Source organism: Lytechinus variegatus, chromosome 3 (genome assembly GCF_018143015.1).
Source record: "Lytechinus variegatus isolate NC3 chromosome 3, Lvar_3.0, whole genome shotgun sequence".
Classification (NCBI taxonomy): domain Eukaryota; kingdom Metazoa; phylum Echinodermata; class Echinoidea; order Temnopleuroida; family Toxopneustidae; genus Lytechinus; species Lytechinus variegatus.
The window spans coordinates 53,982,468-54,005,246 of NC_054742.1; the positions used below are offsets into that span (position 1 = coordinate 53,982,468).

Here is a 22,779-nt window from a genome sequence, read left to right on the forward strand (position 1 = left end):
ATCAGGGCAGATGTTACCGAAAATGTCCTAAATCAAAATTACAGCCTTTGTTATTTGTTAATTGCAAACAGGGATTTGTATCAACGTTCTAAATGCACATATGCCGCGAATATATGATGTGAAATGGAGTTTTCTCGTGGACTTGTTGATGAGTGATTTTGGCGGGGCATAGAGTATTTTGTGATTTGGATTTTGGTGGTATTTTGTGTAACTAAGGACGCCATGACTGTGCAGGTATACCGCTTATATCCCCATCTGTCATCTAACGCTTATTGACCCCCTAACCTTTCTGTAGTTCTACTCGGAAGGAGGTCGAAATCGAGACGTTTCCCCCGCATCAAAAACAAGACATGATTTGGAGACATTATATTAAGGTTTCAATCAAATTTAGACTGCATACCAGAATGTAGCCACCACATTTTGTTCTGATTGCATAATTTAAATTAAGTTCGCCCCCAAATCAAATTTATGTGAATAGAAAATCATTCAAGCAAACCACTCTTTACACTATATCAAAATCGGATGAAAATAATAGATTTATGACATTATCAACTTTTGCTGGATAAAAAATGCAAAACAAATACGCCACTGGTGATCAAGGAACTGCACAAGAATGCAATTATAGGTTTATTATTTAAATAAAAATATAGTATGAATACAACCAAAATTCGTTATTTAAATGTTATTATTCCCGATCCAATCATCTCCAACAGCTAAAATATTTTTTAATTTTTTGTTTAGAAATGAATACATTATTCTTAATTGCTATTCAAAAAGTCTTTTGGCGTCTATTACATACAGCATTATAAATGAATTAAATATATATATACATAATGTATAATATAATATAAGTGAAATGAAAGCGAAATAGTTTTAATATATTACGTTTAAGAAAGCAAATCAATATGTGAATCATCAAAATAAGGAGTGTTTTTGAAAACTGCACATTTTCCAAGTGAATTTGCCCCGAGTTAATTGAATTTTGCAAATGTTCTCAAACAGCATGTTTGCACGCGACCACGCAATGTAAAAATGTGAGTAAACTGTGCATATAGGGAAATGGGAAAGTTTATTTATTTAACTTAATACAAAACTGAGTGGCTTGTTGTTAATTTGAGTTTACAAGCAATTTATATAAACGACCAAATTACACGGCTGGGCTGAGATATTTTAAATTGGATGCAAAAAACAGGGTGGAAATTGAAATAAATTGATATTTTATTTGTTGGCGTGGGAAAACAACGGTTAAGGGGTAAGTAGGTACATTGTGTATTTTGAAAGGCAACTTTGAAATTTGCATTTATCATATTAACGAAATCATATGTCTAAATGAACATAACATCAATTATGTAAATTGTTAATTTCTAGATGATTAAGCAGTGTAAAAAATAAATGTATTTCAACATAGCAAGTAAGCCTAAGTTATTTACAGTATTTCATTAAATACATCCATCATAAATTGATTTTTTCAAGTATCGGTTGTCACTAAAAAAATAATATCATGCAATAAAAACATAAACAATATCGCCATTTGATCAAATTCCAACGATCTTATCAACTTCGTCTAACATTACCGTACTACCAATCGTATTTGGTTCACTATGGTTGGTATAAATTTGGTAGGGCCTATTTTTTTCGAAGAAATGGCTTGACCTATATATTGTAATTCCGATCGAGTCCACCCCCCAAAAAATGATCTGCATATACAAATACAAAAAAATACAAGCATAACGCTGACAAATTTTTTTTTCGAAATCAGTTTTAAGATAAGAAATGTATGACATATACAAGCTTCGCTTAAATTCACAACGTATATATATTTATAATTTGTATTTAGCTCAATACAACGGTATGCATTAGGGAACCAATGTCGTCAATTATCTTCACATATAATACTTTCAGATATTTTATTTTTCCTCTTTTATATATAATGCACATCAGAGTTTGATTATACATGTTCATGGATGTGGAATTAATTTTCAACGTACATTTTATTTTTCCTGTTAATTCAAATTAATTTGTTGTTTGGTTGGACTTGACCGCTCGGTGGTATTATGTTAAGAAATATATTTGAAAGTAATAATTCACTACATATTAATTTCACCAAATGGATTAAACAGTGCTCAAACTCTTTAAACATCTAATTTTTCATCTTTTCGATTCCAATCAAATCAAATGTTCTTTAATCGTACATATAAAAATATATATCATATTGTACAAAATTATCAAGACAATATCAAGAAATTATTGATTCGTATAAAACATATTTTAGTTTTGATTGATAAGTACATTCAAACTTTAAATAATCGTCACACTCTCTCAAAACAATTGCGTTTGTAAATATGAACCTACAAACAGTTGACTAAAAGATATCTGTCTAAAATGAATCGGGATTTCTTGATATAGGCTTATATATTAATATACCACAAGTTCAATTTACTTGAATTGCAAACATAACTGTGTTAAAAATATCTAGTACATTTTAAGACATCGTAACTTTGAGATAGTAATATACTTGAGTCGAATGTAAAGGGTAAACCTAAATTATTGGCAAGCAGATGACCTGGTTGTATGAAATAGCTTTATGAAGATTCTGGACGGAAAATGTAATGGGGGGGGGGTACATGTGTATATCCGGAAACTAGGCCTATACGCATAATATTAATGGATAACTGGTAAGAATTCTATGCAAAAAGTTATGTTATCACATAATCAGGTGGAATAAATACAAACTGATTTACTATATAACGAAATAAAAAAAAGTATTTTGTAAAAATCATACTATTTCAAAAATGTATATATACATTATGTAGATTCTTATTCGCTGATGATGCACAACCGGATGCAAAGAACAACACACCTCACCATGGTTATTTTGAGCATCATGTTTTCCTTTCTTCTTTTGGCGGTTTTTTGTTATTTTTAGAAATGTGTATAAAGCAAAGGGTGATTGCGTAGCGGGTCCCGATTTCACCCACGCCCCGGTCTCTCTCTCTCTCTCGAGAGAGCCTGCATTTTGGTCGGTGAAAGAAAAGGCATCTTGATGCATGATGAGTTAGCTCGCGCCTGACATGACATCACCCACCTAATTCAACCCCGGAGACATTTCCACCATCTTTATCATGCTTGGAAGAATCAGGAATCTTATTTAGGATGCTATTATAGTTCCCCCTATTGGTACCTGCTGCTGGCCATCATTAAAAAAAGAGCTTTATGGTTTTCATATCGCGATTCTGAGTGCACGTGATCTTGTATTTTTCATCATGACGACATTTATTACTAAATTTCGTCGGCGTTCAATGCCCATCTTAAACCGAGAAAAACTATCTCTACCTGTCGGTAAATACCATTTTATTAATTTTTAATGATTGCTGATTGGTATGTTTGCCATTCTATAGCATTGTGTGTTCAGTTCTACATCTGATCAAAGTTGGCGTAAGATGACATTAATTTGAACATGTCTCTTCGACAATGTTCGGGTACCATATAGAATATCATTGTCCAAAGCAAATAATTAGAAGTATACTATTTCCTGACTCATTACATATATTTCAGTGAATTGATTATCATTATCATTATTATCGGACACCTTACGAAAAAAATACTATTAAATTATTTCTCAAAATTTACACGACTTTAGTCATTTCTAATTTGCATGGGTTTTTAATATATTAACGATAAATGAGGAAGTGCAAAATATAAATGTCATTTGAAACTGAAACCCAGTGGTTCTTACACGGATATTCTTGGAATATTTGTTTTAAAAGATTGTAGTGCAAAATTGAATGTCAGGTTTACCGCGAAGCATAATGTACACTTTAGATGTTGACTTACTATTACCAGTGCATGGAGACACTGTGTGATCAGTCTAATGAAGTAATGATCGGCAAGGTAAAAGCGTGTATAGATTTAGTTGTACTTGTTATTGAAAACATTAGGTGCATGTTGAAATAATGATTTTATCATTCGCTATCACACAAACTACAAATTGAGCCAAATATGAGAAGAATATATCGGATATGATTATACAATTCTAGAGTAAGTTTGTTTATTCATGAATAATAGAGTTTGTCCCTATATACCAACATTGGTTCACCATCGCCCGGACCATCGGAGCCCCCCCCCCCCCCGTGAATGATATAATAATTTATAAGCATGTAAAGAAATCAGAATTCATATGAAGATAATACATTTTTTTTCTTTTCGCTACTATTTTTCTTCTATTTTTTTAATGGGAATGGGTGAATCTAATAAATCTATATCATGATGGTGAAATTATTTATCATCAAACGTAGAATTGAATGTGCAAGAACATTTAAGACGGATTACACTTTAATTTCTCATTCGTTTATTTCTCTATTTTTTTGCTTTGTGGTGTAGCGTTACATGAAATAAACAGATTTGCTCTCAAGTTTTTAAAGAACGTTTTCATCCTCTCATCACTTTGACCTCGTCCCACGCAAAAACATCGCCCCCTGTCTGCTTATCCAATGTTCATAGTTCATGAGAGCGTAATATCGAATAGTCGATTATAGGAATAATCATGGAACAGAAATTTATTCCAATTGTCACACCACCCCCTTGTTCTATCGTCCCGAGACATTTCATGAAGTAAATCAAGTATGTGAACTGAAACCTGAGATAGAACTTGTTTTAAGAAAGAATATGATATTTCAAAATCAAATTGACATTCATGATCTACACCATGCATAAAGTCATGTACAATAGTTTCATATCACTTATTGACAATGAAACAATTGAAATTTGTATAGAAGTAATGACCTTTAAGAGTGTTACATTGCTCCCCTATAAAATGATATGTTTCACTCCGTACAAATCGTTAGCACCCATTATGCATCCACGATTATACTTAGAGTCATTAGAACGGTAATAGGTTTTGGATGAGTTGCAAATGTGATCAGAGTATTCGAAATATCTGTTGGAAAAAGAAAGACAGAAAAATGAGAGAGAGAGTGGGGGGGGGGGGGTAATCATGCATGTTCATCGATATTCACATGTGATATGTGGTGCATGTTACAGATGAATATTATCAGAAAAGTAATACAGGTTTTGTTAATTTTCTGTTGATGAAATCAGTACAAACATTTAGAAAAAAAAGTATGTGAGGGGCTAATGAAGTGTTTGAGAGAGAGGGGGAGGTTGACAAATAGACACATGGTTATGGAAGGAAAATTGAAAGAGAGAGGAGATGCGATGGCAATACCTTTAAAGAACAAGTCCACCTCAACAAGAAGTTAATTTGAATAAACAAGCATAACACTGAAAATCGGATATAAAATAAGAAAGTTATGACATTTTTAAGTTTCTCTTAATTTCACAAAAGAGTTATATTCACACCCTGGTTAGTATGCAAATGAGGGAATTGATGACATCACTCACTCACTACTTCTTTTGTATTTTTTACATGAAAATATAGTTAAACCTGTATACAAAGAACATCCAAGGGATGGAAGAAATGTGGTGTTGATGGGCATGTTCCTTCTATATATGTTTTAAAGAAGGAAGACCAATTTTTTTATTCTTAAAAACAATTGTTCCTTTGTACAGGTGGTATAGCTGAAGTAGGCCTGACTTGCATGGGCTATTACTTGTATACTATGATTTATTTTATGATAGGGGTGTATACTTTTTAATACAATTATGTAATCTGACATTACATGGACTATACCAATTTCCATTCACTGTAAAACCACACGTCTGTCTCTTGCTTGATGACTAGTATATAGTTGGGAGAAGGAAATATAACGCGCTAAAGTATACATATATTTGAGGACTGGCACCTATATCTCTTTCTTGAAGAGAGTAACATTCTGAAAAGGTGTTACACAAACAATACGAATATTCTTTTTTGTATCAGTTGTTTATCCACGAACCGGTATGCAATTTTGTCCCTCTCTTCTTATTTTGACCTTGTGCTGTCTTGCATGTGGCAATTGACACAATATGTTTATTATCTTTGTCATATTTGCTGCTATACTGAAACAGTTGCTATGCAAAAAGGGAATATGATGTTATGACGTATCAGTATTTACTTAAATTTCTATATTTACATGCAATATTTGAACATTCAAGAATATGGACAGAAACAATGCCCTTGGATACGCCAAGTTGTCACGTGTTTGTCTGTCTGTAACCATTTCAGAGAAATGTGTGTTGACGAGGTGAGTGTCAGCATCTTACTGGAACATACTAAAATTCACGAGCTTGTTCATACATTTATTTTTTCTTTTTTTTCAAAAGATAGTGTCCGATATTTCTGCATAGCAGAGTGGGACTACAGGCGTCGCTTTTCCGACGGCGACGGCGGTGGCGTCAACATCAAATCTTAACCGAAGGTTAAGTTTTTGAAATGACAGCATTTAGTAGAAAGTATATTGACTTAGTTCCTGAAACTTGACCACAAGGTTAATCAAGTATTACTAAACATCCTTCCTGAGTTTCACGTCACATGACCAACGTCAAAGGTCATTTAGGGTCAATGAACTTGGACCATGTTGGGGGAATCTACATCAAATCTTAACCTAAGTTTAAGTTTTTAAAATGTCATCATAACTTAGAAAATATATAGACCTAGTTCATGAAACTTGAACAGAAGTTTAATCAAGTATTACTAAACATCCTCCTTAAGTTTCATGACCAAGGTCAAAGGTCATTTAAGGTCAATGGAATTTGGCCAAATTGGGGGTATTTGTTGAATTACCATCATAACTTCGAAAGTTTATGGATCTGATTCATGAAACTTGCACATAAGAGTAATCAAGTATCTTTGAAGATACCGTCCGAGTTTCAGGTCACATGACAAAGGTCATTTAAGGTCAATGGACTTTGGCCATGTTGGGGCATTTGTTAAATTACCATCATATCTCTGTAAGTGCATTGGTCTAGTTCATAAAACGTGGACATAAGAGTAACCAAGTATCACGGAACATCTCATGCGAGTTACAGGTCACATGACCAAAGTCAAAGGTCATTTATGGTCATTGAACTTTGACCATTTTAGAGGTAATTACTAGATTGCTGTCATAACTTTCAAAGTTTATAGAAATAGTGTATAAAATGTGGATATAGGGGTAATCAAGTATCACAAGTTTAAGGTCACATGATCAAGGTCAAATGTCAATTAATGTAGTATTGTAATATTATATGAATGGTGTTTTTTGTGAATAATTATTTTATAGTAGTTTTCACAGTCAGCACTGCTGCTATATTGAATCGCGTGATGCAGGTGAGACCACCAGAGGCCGTTCCACTTGTTTAATGTTATGCATTGAATTATTTTTTTAAATATGCCTGTATTAAACTTGCCTGTGTAATAATTTCCGCGCCAAATCTGTGACATGTTTTTATTAGAAAGTAATATATTTTTCAAATTTCCCTCTCGCCTCGTAAATCTTGTGAAAAAAATAATGGTCAGCCACTCAAAAGACTCGCCTTATTATGCTACTGATATTTCTCGGTACACAACTTTTGTTATGAGCTGTCTTTGAAAGATAATACTAAACAATGATATCGACAGTGCATATAGGGACCATGCGTTGCTATGTGTTATGCGCTATAAAAGAACTGAATATTATTATTATTATGCTGTTACATTTGGCTACCAATAATAATAAAAAAGATTATTCCATGGTTATCATCACAATTCTGATCATAGTAAACCTGTATGGTTTGGGAGACAAATATTTTTGTTGTTCCTTCTAATCAGCTAATGATCTCACATATAATGGGCAATACCAAACGATGGGATGTTTCCATAAAACATTACCAATGTCTCGGACTCAAACCAGATGGCACATTTCTCTAAGATATAATTTTCTGCCTAAATAATCAAATAAACAGATTTTCACGGGGATTTTTTTTTTTAAATACTGTTTAAACACTAGTTTGCCAATATGGAATGATGATGAGCGCACATGCAACAGCTTATACATATACTTTCGATTTCAAATAACAGCGAATGGGAGAACTTGGGGGAAGTTTACAACATCAAATGGATAAGCTGATCGAAAAAGCACTTATTAAAAATGTCGCGCCACTTATGTCGGTCTATATATGTACCAGAGTGTTGAATTTCGTCCCTGGACAATTACCGCAGAGGAAATAGAAGGAGTGAATAAAATGACGTCGTTCTCAACCGATGCTCGGGGAAACGATATATGTCACACCACCAACTTGCTTCTCGAAAATAAGACATTTGAATAGAAAATGCATTCGTACAAGATTTCCTTGCTGGTGAATAGATTATGATAATTATGTCGCGTTTAAAGGAGTGCGTTTCATGGGCAAATTAAAAAGGTATTTTCGATCAATGCAAATATTGATAACGGCAAAATCCTACAATCCCATTTTTGCTATGTTCCTAAAAATTGCCCATTTACATTTTAAAGTCTAGCCAGTCGTAATCAAACTTGAGATTTCTTGTGAAATCTTCCCGGATCCCGCGGATGTTTGACAATGCTCCCTAACATCTGAACGAATTTGCCGAATGTTCGAAATATGAACGTTGGAATTATCATTTTAACAATATTAAAATACTAAACCATCTGCATTCTGTAAAAATACTCTTGAAACTAATCATGTGCAGTACTCAAAGAATAGAGTCACATACAATATTCGATAATCTAAAATGACAATGATTGCTAAAGTGGATCTCCATTTGATGGATCAGTATAATATTTGTAAACTAAACCAATTATCGCTAAAAGCTAAATTGCCGTGAAATAAACAGGAGTTGCAAAGTGAAAAGCTATCCATCTTCACGAATCCATATTGCTTCTTTGAGAACTGCACAGCTCTACACTTTTTTTTAATAATAGATACAAGTGTTCAGGAAATGAACGAATTTCATATTATATAATTACAGTGTTCTGGTTTACGAAAACTTATCTTGTGAATTTTTTAAATTGTTAAATGAAGTTTATAAGTTGTTAACGAACCTTTTCTGAAATAAATGTACTTTTCCAGGCTGCTTTTATGATATCGAGAAAATCATCAAGGGAAAAACAAAATAATAGGATATAAAGAGCGATCACAAAGAGACAGATAAATAAGTGAATACGACAAATAACAACAGGGTTGAAAGAATTTCATAAAAGTGTCTGAGAAAAGAATGAATTACGCCGGGAGGGGCGATAAACTTAGCAAGGTATGAATTACAATTTGTATGTTACAAAGAAAATCAGCCACACAAAAAGGAGTTTTGGGGGTCCTCATGTATTGTCAGTCTGAAAGGCGATGTGTCGTATAAATGCCATTGAACTGTTGATTTGTAATAGAATACTCTAGTGTTATTTTGATGTTATGGTTTTTTAACCGTGCTCTAACTCCTCTAAGTGTGTCTTCACCCGTGTGTGTTATATGTCTGCATGAAGGAAGGCAGTGAAGTGCATCGAAGGATACGGGACTCGGTATAAAGTGCACATATCCGTGCCAAAAGGAAATACGAGACTTGATAAGACACCCAACGTCTTACATCTGGTAAGAGTGCTTGAGTTTCATGTACTTATAATCGTGATATTTATTTCTTGGCTGATTTTTTTACAGAGAGATCAGAAAGCACTAAAGCAAAGACAATGATGCCAGAAGGACCTAAGGCTAATGGAAGGATTCAAACGAATGGCGGATCACATGAGGTTGATATGGTTGGTGTATGCGAAGCAAAAGGCTACCTGCCTTCTCCGGACGCCAACCAGAATCGCCATCAGCTGCGGACATCGAATGGCATGAGTGCAATGTCCACCGAACAGGACGACGAAGGCGACATCGTATTGCGTTGTAAATCTGAACATGGAACCATCGACACTGATGGTGATTCGTATGCTGTGTCGGCAGAGATTGTTGGAGGACGGTATCCATGGCAACAGGATGTGATGACGCAATGTGGTCGCAAGGGCACCAGGAATGTCAGCATCCAGACAGAACTCACAGAGGTATGTGAGAGGTGTTACACCGAGAGGGCGGTCAAAGGGGACAATTCGTCGTCGATTTTAAACCGAGTGTTCCGCAGGAGCAGACTATCCAAATCTCAGAGCTCTGAATTCAAACCAATAGGAAATGACCTTAGCTTCCTTCCAGCATCCCGCCATGCAAGCATCAGTGTCCCATCGACTGGAAGACCACTTGTTGATATCAGAGGCATGCATGATTCCCGGGATCCGATGGGGTTGTCCATGCCAAACATTAATACTGCGGATTCGTTGACGCCATCACCCTTCCCGTCACCGCTCCCCTCACCAGATGTGGCGGTAAGAAACGTCACAATCGTTATTATCTCATTGTTCTTAACAAAGATCATTCAAATTAAGTACTCTTTGATTCTGATATTCATTTAAGGACTGCTTAGTTTAATATATTAAGATCCTTACATTCCCTGCATTTTCAGTCACAACTTCTCAGGCTTATGATGCTGATCATGTTAGCATTAACGTTTTACTACGTGTATAAGGAAGTCTATGCACCAAAATGGTATTAAGTGTGCTGTAATACGAACGAAGGACAAAGTTGGGAAATAAATTTTGTGCAAAATAACTTTGAATCCACTACATATTACAAGTCACCACAGACACAACCTCTCACAGCACCCCCAAGACAATTAGGGAGTATCCATAAACTTATTGTTAAAAAAGGTCCAGATATTTAAAGTATATTTACATAATCTATCTTACCCTTCTCACCGCTCCAATGTAATGAATTTGAATATCATGTCTAATTTCATTTTACCTGCACAATTCACACAATTCGTCCTATCACCTCAGTAAATTTATATTTTTCTTTATGATTGAAAAGAGCTTCAGGTTTACACTCGTAATATTCAGATTCAGATTTCAGATTCATTTATTTACACCTCTTTAAAATACACAAAAATACATAAATATATAAATACAAACAAAATTCTTATACTGCAGAACAAATATTGACAAGTATAAACAGATAGTAAAGCACAGTAAATAAAAATGATTTCCACTGTACGGCGGATGTGGGGGAAGGACAGAAAGCCATTGGCCTATCGAGGTCTATCCCCCTGATTACCGTACAATCCCCTGATTACCGTATATTGCAAAGCCACAGTTTATGCTTCAGATGCAATGAAATATATAATATATATATATATTACAGACATGAAAATAATACGACTCTGGGTCCTGTCGCGTTTTGGATTATCATGCAGACCACATCTCTTCATTTGCAATAATTTTCAGATTAACTTATTTACATGCGTGTGTGACAATCTCATTCTGTACGGCTCACAATTTGACATCACATAGTCTATAATCTCATGTTTGCGTCCATTTTCGGATTATGTATGGTCATATTTTAGTGTCGATTATCAGATTAAGCCCGATGATACACTGCACCAATTTTTAGATTAACATTGTTAGATTTACACTGGGAGATGTATTATGTTATTATGTTTACCATGTTTACAGAAGAAGCAGATTGGGAAAGACGTCGGCAGCGCAAATCCTACAGTCGTTCTCAGCTATCATCCAGATGATTCAGACTCATTATCGGGAATTAATGCAGGAAGTCATGATGGTATGATTAGGTTCTGAAATATTTTTTACGACCAGTCGAAAAATTATAAGTTACAAACATAAAACATCGCCCATTATGTGCATAATTCCGATAAGATTTGACCAACAGCGAAGTGATTTTTGTCTGCAGATCCTTCAATTAAGGTATTATTTTTCTTTCATGTTATGTCTCTAAACACAAGATTAATCTCACAATGATCTAAATGCACACGTCTCTAGGAACTAAAAATCATCAATCTTGTAATACACTAAAGACTTGACTAATCATAATGATGTACGTAGTGGGGATACAGATTCAATTCAGTTTAATTTCCTTATTTTTTTCTCAGAATAAAAACAAGAAATATGACACATATCAATACAATGTTTAACAATAAACAGATTTTAAATCTCAGACTAAATTTTAGGAGTCAGTGTAATGAATCAGGATGGACTATAGGGAATGTAGTTATATAGGGATAACCCAAACTGAGATCTTGTAAACATTCTTGTGGGGCCTCAATTTGATGATCAATAGTCCTTGCATGGTCAGACCAGGGAATTCTCACCAACAATTCCCTGGTCAGACGGTGTTCATGCAGGTACTTCTGGGAGCCCCAACCGTGTCATCGTCTAACAAAGATGGCAAAGAACTCCTTTATCTTCAGGTGCTTCAAAATGAACGCACCAGTAAGTATATGTCGGGGGGCAATTATTTGTAGAGGACTGCACCGAGATGGCCAAACTCCAAACCTACACTCGGTTATACCTGGTTTTCTTCCCAGATTTAACGCACTGATTGGATTGGGTTATGATGTGGGAATGAGATACATGTATTCTAAATGTAAAATTATTCAAGTGTTGTCCAGCGGACTTCTGACCGATTACACGGACAGTTCACACGCAAGAAGGGTCAGTGAAGATCATATCTGGTGTTACCGATTTGATATGTTAATCAGAAATAGCGGGGGTGGAATGCAGTGGGCGCGAGAGCATTTTTTGATCGTCGATAGTATTCCTTGTGGAGAGAAAATGTGGATAGAAAGAAGTATGAAAACGGAGAAATTAATATCCCTCATGCTTTCACTCTGTAAACCGGTCAGATGACACCGTAGTTTTCTCAGATTCTTGTGCAGGTCTTGTTTAATGTTATAATTTCGAAACTCTCGATATCATATGAAAACAGAATTTTCGTTTTAATGTCTCGGGGAATAAAGTTTCCACATGAACAGATAGTTCCTAGTTGAACAGAACTTGGGGGTTGTAAAACGGAAGATAACCTTTAAAAGGTATTGTCTTTCTTTGACCCCCTAAAGGTTTAAAAATGACAATTTGTTGTTTAAACATTAATTTGGCTACCATTACCAATGAAACAATCGTTTGGAAATTTCACAAAACATTGCGAGATCAAGGGAAACACATCACGAGGATTTAAAAAGCATATCATCATGATTACAGTCATGATAGTGAAGGGGACAAATGGTGTGAAATCCATTATTTATATAAATAGTTTTTAAAATTGTCAGTGAGAAGAACAAAATGTTGTGAAAAATCTTTTTAACCATTTTAGAGAGCCCTTGAACATACGATATTTATAGTAGACTATAATGAGGACGATCATAATGATATCGTTGTTAATGAAAATAAAACAATTATAATGTCTCTTGCCATTCATATGAAGATTCGTCTGGGTCAGTAACAAGTAACGGAAGTTCACTCCGGGTTCCGTCGCCAGAATTGCTCCAAACTATCAAGTCTTCTTACCCAAAACATCTAAAGGTAAGTTTTCTTTCCGTGCTTTAACTCACATTGAAAAAATAACCCTTTCCAAGTTTACCCATAATCATAATTGAGTAAGATAATATGTTTCGCTTGTACATAATTTTCCAAACGAAACTTACAATTACAAAGGAAAATACTGTTATGTATTGAGAATACTTTTAGTGTCGTACAATTATTAATTGTACTGAAAGAGTGTAACAAATAATATGCTGGCCCTTTCAAAACAGATGATAAGTGTGTTATTTGGTGGATGCAAGGACATTTACAACCAAGATTTCTTGAACTTTCCGCTGAATGGTTTCTGTAGAATGATTTCCATGTGTCATTTTTCACAACCAGTATACAGATATCATCCGATCATGTTTTAATGAGTGTATATTAACACAAAGATATGAATATGTCCATATAGTTATAAAGCATACCTAAATACAGAATGCTTTAGAAGTAAAGTTGAAGCATACAACTACGTCTGATTGTTAGTATCGTTTTTCCAAATTCTTCATTTAATCAAGAAATCATTGCAGTGTTTAAGTGGAGCATATACTACGAATACATATTTGTTTAATCAGAAAGTTGTTTACTATTTTTTAATACTATATGCTGAACCCGAAAACCAAGTAGATGAAGGATTGTCACAAAAGTACTGGAGCGTATGATAAACATAATATTTTGAAAGAAAGTATAAAAAAATGAAACAAGCATATTGCCAAAAATTTATCAAAAATCGGATGTAAAATGAGAAAGTAATGACATTTTAAAGTTTCGCTCATTTTTCACAAAACATTTATATGCACAATTCAGTGACATGCAGATGAGACAGTTGATGATATCCCTCACTATATCTTTTTTTTTCTTTGTTGGAATTATACAATATTTCTCGATAGGACAAACTTGACTGAACCATAAAATTTTTGAACAATTGTAATACCACATGTTCAGAAAAGTATAAAACTTTGTTTATATGGCAATAAGGAGAAAATCAGAATATTTCATTTTTCACACAATAAGATACTAAAGACACTGTTTTGTGAAGTTAAGCGAAACACGTCCTACTGAATGAATATTTCAGTTTATATGCTTGTTGGATTTTCTATTTTCATTGAAATCGTTTGGGTATACTTGTCCTTTAAGTATCTTTTTAGAACGTCATGTTTCTGCGTGTCAGATTAATTATTGATAAATGTTATTTGGACATAGATTGAGCCCGAGGAACAAGGTGAAGATGAAGAGACCGTTCCTCCCCCTAGTTACCGAAGACAAAGACGAGATGCAGTCATATCACAAGTGGCACCCTCGGCCCAAGATATGGGTTCTGAAGAACACGAGTTGAACAAGTACGTGCAACATTTTCTAATTTTAAAACTTCATGACTACGTTTGAATAATTAAAAAATTAAATTTGATGTTCGATTATTTGTAACTACGTTTTTGAATTATCATCTTTTGCTTGAAAATGTGACGTCATCGTTTGGGGAAAATAGAACATTTTTTGATGTAGCTCCGTAAGATTTTTTTTTTAGACTGACCAAACGCAAATGAAATGAAATCATCCATCCTTATCCCTTTCCACGAACAGCCCTTGAAGAAGTATTCAGGCAAAATTAGATTTTGAATTGAATGATAAGCAACTGTATAGGCTTTTCGTTTAAACTAACAGGTAAACACATTTCTCTTCCATTCACAATTAAAAAATACAATGGATGGTATCCTCAATAGATAAGCTGGGATTAAGCCCAGACTAAGCACTATTTACTGTCTACACTGATAAGGAATGGCAGGCTTCACCTTTCTCATTGATTTTGTGTGGAAAAGATGATGTATCAAATATTTATTGGATTATATTCATATTCACATTATCCTTTTTATTTTAGTGCAAAATCACAGTTTCCCCTTTTTCATTACTGGTTTAAAATAAACTTTACAGGTTAAGATGGTTAAGATAGTTCGAAAAGGCACTCCACAAAATAACCATGTACGGTGTATAGATTAGAATACTAAATATAATAGTCACTAAGTTGTTACTAACTTAAGTCCGTGGTTATATCTTTGCTTTGACTTTGGATTGCCAAATGTGATACATATATTAATGACGCTGCGTTCGATATTTTTACTTATTTTATGGTTTTATTATTTCATGGCCAAGAAAATTGTCCAAATAATTTCCAGACAGTTTTCTCATGATAATAATGGAAATAATTATAATGATGATAATTTTAATGATAATAACAATATTGATTATAATAATCCTAATATTAATGATAGTTATGATAATGAGTAACAAAAAATGATGCTTAAGTTGTAATGTATACATACTCCTGATTCATCCTTCCATTTATCATACGTCATTATGTCTGCCTCCTATAAAAAAACACAAATTTTCAAGATATTCACTTCAGCTTTTATTGTCCTCTGCAGTTACAAGCCTGATTCACCACCGCAGGCAACACGGAACTCCACCACGCCACAGATGGACTTTCTTGTACCCACTGTATCACGGAAACCATCCCACGAGCATCGGGCTAGTATCATGAGCGAAGCTAGTATCACTTTACAATGTAAGTCAGCCTCGTATTATTTGTAAAGGTCACAATGATGAATTTTGAGAAGAGCCCGTAAACTATCATAATTTTTTATACTAATCAAAGTTTTTGTTTACGGTATGAAAAAAGTGGGAAAGAATATTTGTAAACTGGGCGGGAACTTGGGATATATGCAACTTGATTGTAGAGAGATCATACGAGTTTGCTGGTCTCTTCAGAATCATGGTCGGTGACTTTGCTCAGATTACACTATCGATTAAAGAATAGAAAGAAAATGTAATTGGATGTTGAATCTTTTAATGTTAAACTGATGCAGTTTTGTTGTACGACCTCGCTGCTGTCACGTACGTCATACATAGAGATGTATATCATTCAGACGGGGAGTAAACATCTTGATATAAAGCTTATTCAGATCGATAAGCTTGATTGACAAATGTTTGAGGAAAAGGAACCATTGTAGGACGCCATTGGTCACAAGGTCCATGTAGTAGGCTCCCACGGTTAACCGATTATTTGTGGTGTTCCCTGATTTACTGAAATGATAATAGGTGTATTGATCTATACTCGCCTCACATTTGTTTTGACTGTTTGCAATTTCCCGGCCAGAGGCAGAAGGAATTAGGATGAGATGAGGGAATGGGAGAGAAAAGTAAGCAATAGGTAGGGGAGGGAGCTTGGGGGCAGATGAGCGAGGTGTGGAGAGTTTGAGAGGGAGTGGAAGAGTAAGGGAAGGGGAGAAAGAAAGTGTGTGTGTGTGTGTGAGTGAGAGAGAGGGAATTATAGATGTAAGAAGTGAGTGTGGAATGGGGAGTCGAAGAGGTACATGTAGTTGGATATGTGGTGAGATGGGCTGGTGAATAGTGTGAGAGGGAGAGATTGTGGGGGAGGGTTAGAAAAAACAGAAAAATAGCATTAGTAGAGGTTGTGTGAGAAGTATTGGATTGATAGGTAGAGTGAGAGGAAGATGTAATGAAGTAGGTAGTGTGGGAGGGAGGGGTTGTGTTAGAAGGCGATGTGAGAGGAGGGTGTTTGGGAGGAAGATTAGTAGCAGAGGTGGATGTAGTGGGAGGGTAGACGAGTGGGAGATGGAGTGAGTATAGTGGGAGAAGGGGTGTGGGAGGGAGGGTAGTGGAAGATGGCGGTATGGTGAGAGAGTGTGGGAGGGAGGGTAGTGGGAGAGGGAGTGTGGGAGGGAAGGTAGTTGGAGAAGCGATATAGTGGGAGATGGGGTGTGGGAGGGATGGTAATGGGAGAGGGTGATATAGTGGCAGAGGGAGTGTGGGAGGGGGTAGTAGGAGGAAGGGTAGTGGAAGAGGGAGTGTGGGAGGGAAGGTAGTTGGAGAAGCGATATAGTGGGAGATGGGGTGTGGGAGGGATGGTAATGGGAGAGGGTGATATAGTGGGAGAGGGAGTGTGGGAGGGAGGGTAGTGGGAGATGGGGAGAGGGTGATATAGTGGGAGGGAGGGTAGTTAGGAGGAAGGGTAGTGGAAGAGGGAGTGTGGGAGGGAGGGTATTGGAGAAGCTATCTAGTGGGAGATGGGGTGTGGGAGGGATGGTAATGTGAGAGGGTGATATAGTGGGAGAGGGAGTGTGGGAGGGAGGGTAGTGGGAGATGGGGTATGTTGGAAGGATGGTAGTGGGAGGGGGAGTGTGGGTGGGAGGGAGGGTAGTTGGAGAGGGAGTGAGTGTAGTGGGGGAGGTAGTGGTAGAAGGGTTGTGGGAGAGGGCAGTGTGGTGAGAGAGTGTGAGAGGAAGAGTAGTGGGAGAGGGTGATATAGTGGGAGGAAGTGTAGTGGAAGAAGCAATATAGAGGGAGATGGGGTGTGGGAGGGATGGTTATGGGAGAGTGTGATGTAGTGGGAGAGGGAGTGTGGGAGGGAGGGAGAGGGAGGATAGTGGGAGAGGGCGATACAGTGGGAGGGGGATCGTGGGAGGATGGTAGTGGGAGAGAGAAGAGTGAGAATCTGGGGGGGGGGATGGAAGTGAAAGAGAGATATGACACGGAATAGGGAGATCAAAAAGAAAGAGCAATATGAGAGGAGAAGGTAATGGGTGCAAAATCGAGATGTTATAGAAGGGTTGGGAAGTGGAGTTTAATTTTCGAGGGAAGATGTGAAGGTGTTGGATCGGATAAATGAATGATAATAGTATTTTTTCAATCCTCTTTTCAGCTGTTGCAGCCAAACATGTTCAAGGTAAGATTGTTTTGGTGCTTTTAGGGTTTTGACAATTACACATGCTGTTGCATGACACATTTATTTGATCATAAGGAAAAGTCTTGATCTAATGGATTTGAACTGATTTATCTAATATATCCGATTTGTATCGTTATTTTCTGATCGGTTTGGTTTGCAGCTTTTATTGCATAAGTTACGAATTTATGCGCATGAAATACATATATCCATTTCTGAGGAAAGAAATAGGAACATCCGTACCCATTTGTTTTAGCAAGGTAAAAGGAGCATTGTTTAATGACTATAATGATTTTTGCATCACGCGATTCGTTTCTTATTTGTGTTTTGTAGAAATGAAATTTTGAATACATCATGATTGCTTGAGTATTATGTTCATGTCATTTTATTTGTATATCATCTTGTTGGATAATTACATTGCATGTTCACTATAATGATGAATTGTAAATACTAGCAAAGTTCAAAGATGAAGTACGATACAAAGGTAAAGAAGCGATAAATACAGACATCTCTGAAAATATAAATGTTATTTTTACCTTTGAGTCATCACGCACTACCATAGATATTTCAATCAATTTGTAAATCATTGTATTTATTCTATCTCTGTTTCATGTCTAGGTTTCATAGAATCAAGTGTACAAGGCCTTGATAATCACGTTGCGAGTGAAGAAGTGCAAGGTGTGTATTAAATTTATCATGATTTTTCTTTATCTTCGCCTCAATGAACCTTTGGACAATCAATGTACAATTCTGCTATGACACGCATTGTGTCCCTTTGTTAATCCTATTTAAAATTCAATATATGATCTTGTCACGATTTAAGATATATTTTGTTTGTTTGTTTGTCTTTATTTTCACCAATAGATAGCAAGAAGAAGATAGCTGCCATGCTCAGGAAAAAGTTTGTAAGTATAGATTTATCAAATGTCATATAACGTTGTAATTGTATGACCGAGTGGGATGTAGACCCTCCCATTTTCACAATGTTTTAGTATTATTATAATTGCATTTTAATTTTCAACATCATCAAATAACTTATCCTTGTATATCTGACAGGTTTGACCTTTTATCCATTCTTTGACGTATTTTAGTACTTCCAAAATTGTGTTCAAGTGTTTCTCAGAACGCTATTTTTTCAGATGAATGCTTGATTTTCGTTTGCATGTACCATCAGATATGACATGTCAGTATTCTATTACTTTCTGATATATGATTGAGTATCCATTTTTATATTTGGCTTAATTTAGGGAAAGCAAGAAAAGAGTGGAATGGGGGCTATTATTTCAAACTTCAAGCGGCACGATCAAGATGAACTCGAATACGCTATCTTCAAGGTAAATGTTATCATCTCCCTACGTTCTTTTTGTTGTATTTCAATACCACACTTAACTATCTTTATAATCATTATAATTATTCCCATCATTACCCAAATTATGCTATACATTTTTTTATTTTCATTATTGTCACTATTATTTTAGTTCATATTTTATCATTGTCATGATTAATACCATCATGAGCATTTGTATAGGATCGTATTCAACAGCTCATCATAATGATTCGTTCAACATTACTTTTTTAATATAAATTTGTTCAGAAGATAAAACTATTTAAATAACCAAGGCCAAAAATTCCCGCTTGAATTAAAAATATAATTCACTTTTCGTGATGCTGTGTGTTACATTCGAAGGTAATATTTTAATGTCTTTTCAAAACACTGAATTCAAAATTGTTTCTATGTAATTGCTTTTATTTGGATTTGACTATTTTCGAATCCACTTCGTAAATAATACGACTTGCTAATGATTAAAAAAATCATCATGTCATGTAAGGACCTATGTATCAATAATTGGGTTTTATCTCTGTAGGATAAGCATTGGAAGGACTTTATAGAATCAGGACTTGGTCGCCCGATCGACACATCATCAATCAACTCAGAAGAATACAAAAGGCGGGAGAAAGTATGGGAAGTGTTTAGAAGTGAATGCGCATATCTAGTCGACCATATTTTAGTCTTGAAAGAGGTGAGTGTAAAAATTCGAATCGTTCCATTTATGAAAAATGCCCAATATGCTAATGAGAACAATCAGATTTGCTTGTCAGAAATTAATGTAAGAGTGCCTTACTATTTAAATTGAAAACATTATTCTAACATGTTTACTCTAGAGTGTGTAAAATTGATTAAGTGTAATTTTCTTGTTGCTGCCTTTGTTTTTAATGAAAAGTTCTACTTAGTAATTTTTTTAGATTTGTGCACCACCCGGAAAAAAAAATGGTTGAATGTCCCGGTCTCTAAAAAGAAATCCTTCATTGCTTAACAGCAATTGCGAAAACTACTAAGATCTGTAGAGCGATGTGATTAACGTCAGTACAGAACTGGTTCATTATCAAGAATAATCAAATGACAGAACTTCTTCCTTCAAATCGATAATGGAGACAGTGAGGATCTGTTCTTACGGCTTAGTTCTATTATTCTTCATCCATTATCACTAAGATGGTAATACCTATGACCTATCAGGTTTCTGACCGTTGTTGCATTCTTCGTGAAGATATTGATTGATAACTTCAATCCCTAACTACCTCAATTAATTCAATCGATAAAACCCGGCGATGGTGTAAACGGTCTGCATGTTGATGTTGACATTTCAATCAATGAAAGCTTATACCCACCTGATTTTCGCAGGTGCATGCCTTCTCGAGACGGGTATTATCTGTAACATATCATATGTACGTATCATATGATTTCTGATATCACTTACAATATGATTGTCAATAAAGCAACTGGCTCATCAAGGCCATTTTTTCCATTCATCGTCGTATTTGTAATATTCAAATTCCTTAATCTTTGGATGTTTCACTTGGTAAATTCTACCCCTTTGCCAAATTATGTACCTAAAAATATCATCTTGCTCAGAGATATGTCGGGCAATGCATCGTGTAAAGTATTGATGTGAGAGTGAATGACAGACACATTTTATTTTTACGTGAAAATTACTTGTCTCTTATTGTTTGGTAATGAGTGGCAGAACAACCTTCATGAGCTTTACTGTAATATTGGGAAGATATAACAAAGACTGAAATGGAATTTACTACATTATGGCCATCCGTTTACTCGATGTCGGACTTTCATATTTTCCTTTTGTTTGAAAAGGTTTAACATTTTGACTTATAAGAAATTACAGATTGAAGGCCTCGATAAATTCTGAACTATTGAAAAATCCCATAAATCCAGGTTTGGCCATACTAAGAAAGTGTAGGCCTACCTGTATTAAATTCAGCCAACTCTGTTGCCCCTAATTTGAACCAGATGTTCAAATTAGAGAAAAATTCCTGAAGAATTAAGGTAGATCAAATTTTTCTTTTCCAAAAAAAAGTATGAAAAATATTTGCGATGTACTTATCACTACCCTTCAGAGATCAAATTTAAGCAAAGCAATAATAAAATCATTCGGTGACTTGAATGGCCAGCCGACAACCCCACCCCCTGGTAAAATAAGTCCACATTTATCCATTCAGTTAAGCATTCATTCATAAAAACGTCACAATTTCTTCAAGTCGCTGAAGAAAATAATTTTTTAAATGATTTGAAAAAAAAATAACACACTCGGAATCTTTTAAAGAAATGCCGGCGTGTTTTGTGTGTTTTTACGGATTTGTTTGACTCAAATATGACTATTTACGTCACCATGCGAAAGACGATCTCTGAATCCTGTAACTAACACGAAACTGGTTTGCAGGTGTATGCCACAACGTCCAGCAGTGTATGTAAATAAAATTACTTAAGTTCTATATCAGATACTTATGTATTGAGTATCACTGTCACAGTGTTGGCTTTTATTTCACAAGATTCGTGCCGTGCACAATTAAACAAAACACATTTTTGGATCTCTTTTTACTCCAGATCTTTCAAGAAAGACTTCGCTGGCTTCAATGTGAAGATCACCTCATGCACATAGAGATAGTCAAACTCTTTGCCAATGTCGATGAGTTATGTACGGTAAGTTAATCCCAATTTTGTTCTCTCAGTTTCATTTTAATAAAATGTCTAATATCTAATGTCAGCATTTAACTTTGATGTAAATCGTGAAGTGAATCATTCAATTGTAGATGTATAGTATATATATATTCTTTCTTACTAATATTTGCCATCTCCTATTAGGTAAGTGCAAATTTGTGCTGGGATCTGGTCAACAACCTTTCAAGTCGACTTTCTGAAGGAGAATTTGGACAAGCAGATGCAATCGTAGCTGCCTTTGCTACTGTAAGTGTATTTTTTATGAATCAACTCTTTCATGATGTACTACATTCATTTCGTTTAATTTTGCCAAAAGTGCTGAATGATCATACTGTTACATATTTCAGTTTGTGAATTTAAAAAAGAAAATTATTCATGTACATTGAGTGATTCAGGACAGTGGAGGCTAACACATGGTCATTAATTTTTGAAGTAATTTGTGAATCGATTTATTTCTCCCTGATTTTATTTCCTCAGTTTGAGTCGCAGGTGTGTCCCGCGTTTTCAAGCTACTGTATGAACTACTCTGGAGCCCTATTATACCTGGAATCTCTCAAGAAGCAAGATGACTTTAATGAATTTTGTAAGGTGAGAATAGAGTCAATATGAAACCCCTTTTATAAATCTACCGTATTACAGGAACAAATGTTAATAAAAAATTGATGAAAAATGGTAGCCTGTATACTACAGGCTAGCATTTTTTTGTAGACTTCACCTTT

The 22,779-nt window shown here is 35.2% G+C and overlaps 1 protein-coding gene across 3 annotated transcripts in view; it reads left to right on the forward strand.

The window, feature by feature from the left end:
- LOC121411369 overlaps window positions 1-22,779 on the forward strand; it is a 46,358-nt gene that overhangs the window by 16,787 nt on the left and 6,792 nt on the right. For all 3 annotated transcript variants that reach the window (XM_041604047.1, XM_041604048.1, XM_041604049.1), the window contains 13 exons: window positions 9,565-10,265; window positions 11,448-11,556; window positions 13,216-13,313; window positions 14,514-14,650; window positions 15,731-15,870; window positions 18,028-18,051; window positions 18,667-18,726; window positions 18,913-18,953; window positions 19,296-19,382; window positions 19,914-20,069; window positions 21,947-22,042; window positions 22,205-22,306; window positions 22,538-22,648. In XM_041604047.1, coding sequence (XP_041459981.1) covers window positions 9,565-10,265; window positions 11,448-11,556; window positions 13,216-13,313; window positions 14,514-14,650; window positions 15,731-15,870; window positions 18,028-18,051; window positions 18,667-18,726; window positions 18,913-18,953; window positions 19,296-19,382; window positions 19,914-20,069; window positions 21,947-22,042; window positions 22,205-22,306; window positions 22,538-22,648 — 1,862 coding nt within the window. The remainder of the gene's footprint in view (window positions 1-9,564; window positions 10,266-11,447; window positions 11,557-13,215; window positions 13,314-14,513; window positions 14,651-15,730; window positions 15,871-18,027; window positions 18,052-18,666; window positions 18,727-18,912; window positions 18,954-19,295; window positions 19,383-19,913; window positions 20,070-21,946; window positions 22,043-22,204; window positions 22,307-22,537; window positions 22,649-22,779) is intronic.